The following is a 5,064-nucleotide window of genomic DNA, read 5'->3' as shown; positions in this document are numbered from 1 at the left end:
GTTTTTGTTTCTCTGCAGACATTTGAGCGTAGCAGGGCAAAATTTCACCGGCCCAGCATGATGAAGCTGGATAATATTTGGCCCTCAACCTCTTTGCAGGCCCATTTATTCCGATTTTAATATCATTCCATAGAAAGTCGAGTCATGCTTATTCCATGTCGTTATTCACCACAGCCTTTAGATATACCACCATTGGATCGACAGATGGGATCTCGGTTTCTCCAGCCATAAATATGAATCAATCAGTTCGGCTACTCTGGCTATCGATGGAGCTTTCATTACCACTCACGTCACTGTCGGTGTCCATGAACTGCAGAACATTGGGCTCCTTGGGATCCTATTCAAGGTGTCCCACCTCGCGGTATGTGTTCAATGGACTAGACTCGAGAATACCGATATGGATCAGTCCAACCTAATCTTTCCCTCGGAAAACCATAGTTCCAAACATGATCTCCGATCCGGTTAGGGGCGATTCGAAAACAATCGCTGGCGACTTGAAGCGGTCATAGAAGCCAGCGTCAGAGAGTCCGGTGCAAATGTGCACTTGAGACATAGTTGATCCTGAAAAGCAAAAGACCCCTACCTGGCACGCCGGCTATCGAGAGTTTTCCCTGACAATATGTCCGTAAGAATAACAGGGTTGTCTTCGTGATTCAAGAATCGAACAGGAGACGAGGCACACGCGATATATACAGGTTCGGGCCCCCAGCTGGAGTAATACTCGAATACAAGCAAGGTGTTTAGATCTATTACAAGGAGTAGATAGTATCTAAACTAGACTAATGAGGAAGTCACCAAGTATCTCCTGTAAGCCTAGTGCTTGCGTCGAGTTGCAGATGAGTTGTCCTCCTCCGAAAAAAGAGTCTCCCTCAGGGGTCTGGGTTCCCGCCTTATATAGGAGTCTTATACCACCTCTTATCTCGCCGTAGTCGATAGGGAATCATTTATCTTATCCAATAAGAAAGATCAAATAAATTCGGCTGGGATACTAGTTGTTCTCGAGTTGGATAACCAATCGAGACCTTCCTAGTATACTCCTATCAGATCTTCGGGAGTATCAGGTACTGCAGATTCGGTTCCATAATATTCAGAGTTATTAAGCATGCACACATTATACTTTATCCGTATATGGTATACTCTTTATGAGTATATACCCTATAGTTAGATATTCAACCAGTTTAATGCCTTCTATCGTCTCACAAATTTTGAGCATAACACAAAACTTTTACAAGGAGGGAAAAATCAAATTTTATTAGGGGTAAATTGACCAAGTTTGAAATATTTGTGTTAATAAAATGGACTTTTTCTGAAAATAAAAACAACACTTTGACATTGGAGGTGAGAAAATATTTTGAAGCTATGCGTATCTTCATTCTTCCACGGATCAAAATGACATTTTTCTATAAATAATAAAATGTATCATTTTGGTGAAGAGACATTTGAAGTTGCTTGATCGTTTCACTACATGTTTAGAATGTGGATAGCCCGCTGTCCTGTTTCATTATGGAATGTGGAGCTTGTTCCTCCCACCGTTCTGAAAGCTTGTTTCTGCAAATTCCATATATTCAAACGGGCATTATTTGTCAGGTTTCAACTGGTTTGAGCACAATTTACTCCCCACAAACGTGCAAGGGAGAACCAAGCTAGTACAGACTAAAGACTAACCAAAGATGAATGCACCTTGTTAAAAAAAAAGGAAAATATAAGATGAATGAACCTGAATTTGTTCACTCGTCATTCAGATTACGGCCGTCGTTGTCATCTCCTTGGTGCATACTTATCCAGTCGTGGAGCCACCGTTGGGTCGGAAAGAACAAGAAAAAGCAAAGTGTCTCTACGCGCCTCGCCACCCTGTCCCCCTCCAGGGGCCCTCCTCCCAGTGAAAGACCGACGGCAGGGTACTCCAATTTAATCCCACTTGGCCGCATTGCTTGACAGGCCACAGTGCTGACAGCGACACCTGGAATCGTCATTATCTGGTAGGTAAACCGCTGCTTGCGATCTAGTAATTTACCCGGATGAAACGAAAACTCTCCTGCAGCAGCACTTGCATCGCCGTAGTAAATTATCGCCAGCATACTTACCTGCTTGCAGGTAGCTGTGACTTCACTTTGACAGTGATGCTGCGGCATGGAAGCTTGTTCTCCGAAAGAAATCGAGTTGTTTCAGATGGAATTGCTGTGTTCCCAAGCAGATTTGAATAGTTTCTACATGGTAGAGAGTAATAGATTACAAGTCGCGCGGCTCATTACGTATGCTTGACTAGTCTGGGTCAACCATGGGGAAGACAATGATGAAGTGTATAGTTTTATCTGCTACATGGAAAGCTCCAGATCTTTGGCTATTGGCCGCGGAATGCGTGGTCCGGTCTTAGACGTGTGCTAATAACTTCGATTACGAGGAAGCATCAATACTGATCTTTTCTTGAATTGCTTAATTTTTCTTGACCTATTCGCGATAAGGAAAAGGCGAAATTTAGTGCGGAGAGGAGGCTCCACGGAATCTCACCGCTGCTCTGTTTTCCCATGGATTCCTCACTCTGAGCGCAGAGCGCGAAGGAATCTCAGAAAGGGCCGCTTGTGCAGTGTGAGCGCGGCCTCGCCGGCGGCGCGGTGGCGATGGACCTCCCGTGGATCGACCTGCCCTTCACCTTCCTGACGCTGCTCCTCGCCACGCGCCTCGCCCACGACTACTACGGCGCCGTCGCCGCAGCCTTCGCCGGCGGCTTCGCGCTCCAGATCTTCCTCTTCTACTGCTTCGCGCGCTGGTACCGCCACACCATCCGCTCCCGCGCCGGGGACGGCGGCGACAACCAGCCTTCGCTCTCGCTCCCCTCGTCATCGGCGGGTCATGAGGAGGACGCCCCGCCCGTCCTTACCCCGTTGCTAGAGACGTCCGGCGGGGACGGTGCCCGGGCGTCGCTGGCCAACCGGTGCTTCGCCCTGGTCTTCATGGTGTTCGTGCCGCTGGTCATCGTCGTCTTCGAGCGGAGCCAGACGGACGTGGTGGCGTACGTGCTCTGCCTCGCCAACATCATCATCATGGTCATCTGGTTATCGCCGGACTCCGGAAGCACGGTCTCGGCAGCCAAGTCGTTCCTGCGGCTCAGCGACGACGAGGACGAGGGCAGCGGCAGCGGCGGCGCCGTGGACAAGTGCTGCGTCTGCCTCGCCGACATGCGGGAGGAGCAGGAGCTGCGAGGGCTGCCGCGGTGCGGGCACCAGTTCCACGACAAGTGCATTGGCAAGTGGCTCAAGGCGCACCCGACGTGCCCCGTGTGCCGGGCGACGGCCGTGCCGCCGGTGGACGCTGGCAGCGAGCCGCTCGATGACGATATTAGCCCGGTCTAGCTTTCTTCTCTGCGTGCTGCATCTTATATATCTAACAATTGGTGTTCAATTGTTGTGATTAATTGCTTGGAAATTTCATGAAGATGTACAGTTAAAAAAATCGTTCCCAAGCATCAATCGGAAATTATAGTAGTAATTTGTAAATACATTCGCGTTTGTTCACTTTGGAAATTGTTTCAAGAAAGCCTTGTTTCTTTCATGAAAGGTGCAATCATTGAGCATTCTGTTCTTTATGGAAAGAGGAGGAAAATTATGGTTCTCTTGGTGGTTGTTGATGGATTAAAAAACGTCAACATGGCACTTCCGAGCTACTCCACTTTGCTGTTAGCCTGTTAAAGACCTAATAACAGTACTGAGCATTTTCCTTGCGTCAACTAAATAAATATACGAATTTGGTTTTCTTAGAAGAAATACTCCCATTGTTGCAGTCCAGATCAGCGTTCAAAGTTTTTTTTTTTTTTTTTTTGGATGTAAGGGAGATCAGCGTTCAAAGTTGTTTTTGGATGTGAGGGAGATCAGCGTTCAAAGTTGTTGTCCTCTGAGGAAATGTTGCTAGCAAATTATCGTCTTGATGGAACGTGAAAATTACACGGTTTTAATTACGACAACATGAAAATTAGACGGTTGTAATTACGACAAGAAGTTCTGACTAAGTAGATAATCCCTGACATAAACAGTACTTTAGTTAATTTAACATATAGCCACCATGTTTGATCCACGGTTAGGACTTAGGACGTGTATACCCATGGATACGTGGAGTACCAATGGATATCCGATGGACGGTATTCTCATCCCCTTAGTTTTCACGTAGGAATGGACGTGGAGTACCAATGGATATTCATGAATCCACACTAGTACAATCTAATTAACTGACTAGATATTTTGATTTAGTTAAAAATAACTAATTAGTTGATTGAGTTAAACTAAAATAGATCTACGGATCGCTCCATGTCAATTTGTTTTTTCACATTCCTCTTCGCCCCCATTTCGAGGCACCTCCCGATAAATCCCCACTCCCACCCTAACCACCCGCTATCAGCCAAGCCACAGCGCAAACACCGTTTATTGTGCCATTGCGGAGCATGCCACTTATGCACCAAACCATAGTTATCACATATGCCTATTTGTCTTCCATAACCATCATCGTGCATCCAAACTGTCTCTTGCCACTGCCACTACAACACGTAGTGACGAATCTAGGATCATCAAGTAGGGGTTCTTCCTTTTCATCCTCATTCCTTTCTTCTTCTTTTTTCTTCCGCTTCCATACCTAACAATTGAGGCTCCTCGGGATCCGCCCTGACTACATGGGAGCTGCAGCTAGATGCCTGTCACACCCAGTTTCAACAGAATAAATCAGATGCATTCCACATGTATGCCAGTATCAAGTTTTATACATGTGGTGACTTTATAAGTGATAACATAACAATGTCATAACATAACGATAAGATTCATTACAAAGGACCTGTAGGTCTTAAAGAAAACACTAAGGTAACTTTCAGCAGTAGCGGGTCTTCATCCATCCACAGACGTTGTCTGGGGGAGTGACAGCCTAGGACATGGTCTTCAGGTCGAAGACTTCCTTCACCTAGAACTCAGCTTCCATCATCCGGGACGTCCTCGAAGTCTTCAACTTCTGAGCAGCATCAAGAGGTTGGAAGAAGGCAAGCGTGAGTATATGGAGTACTCAGCAAGTGTGGGAAAACATGACCTG

At 46.4% G+C, this 5,064-nt stretch overlaps 1 protein-coding gene across 1 annotated transcript; it reads left to right on the top strand.

Moving 5' to 3' along the window:
• The first annotated feature begins 2,018 nt into the window (after positions 1-2,018).
• Positions 2,019-3,512, top strand: LOC133883643 (E3 ubiquitin-protein ligase Os06g0535400-like). Its single transcript, XM_062323018.1, has one exon. The coding sequence runs from the start codon at positions 2,619-2,621 to the stop codon at positions 3,348-3,350; it is 732 nt and encodes a 243-aa protein (XP_062179002.1). The 5' UTR covers positions 2,019-2,618; the 3' UTR covers positions 3,351-3,512.
• The last annotated feature ends 1,552 nt before the right edge of the window (positions 3,513-5,064 follow it).

This window comes from Phragmites australis, chromosome 10 (genome assembly GCF_958298935.1).
Source record: "Phragmites australis chromosome 10, lpPhrAust1.1, whole genome shotgun sequence".
Classification (NCBI taxonomy): Eukaryota; Viridiplantae; Streptophyta; class Magnoliopsida; order Poales; family Poaceae; genus Phragmites; species Phragmites australis.
Note: the sequence above shows the minus strand (reverse complement) of the source record. Positions and strands in the feature narration are given on the sequence as shown.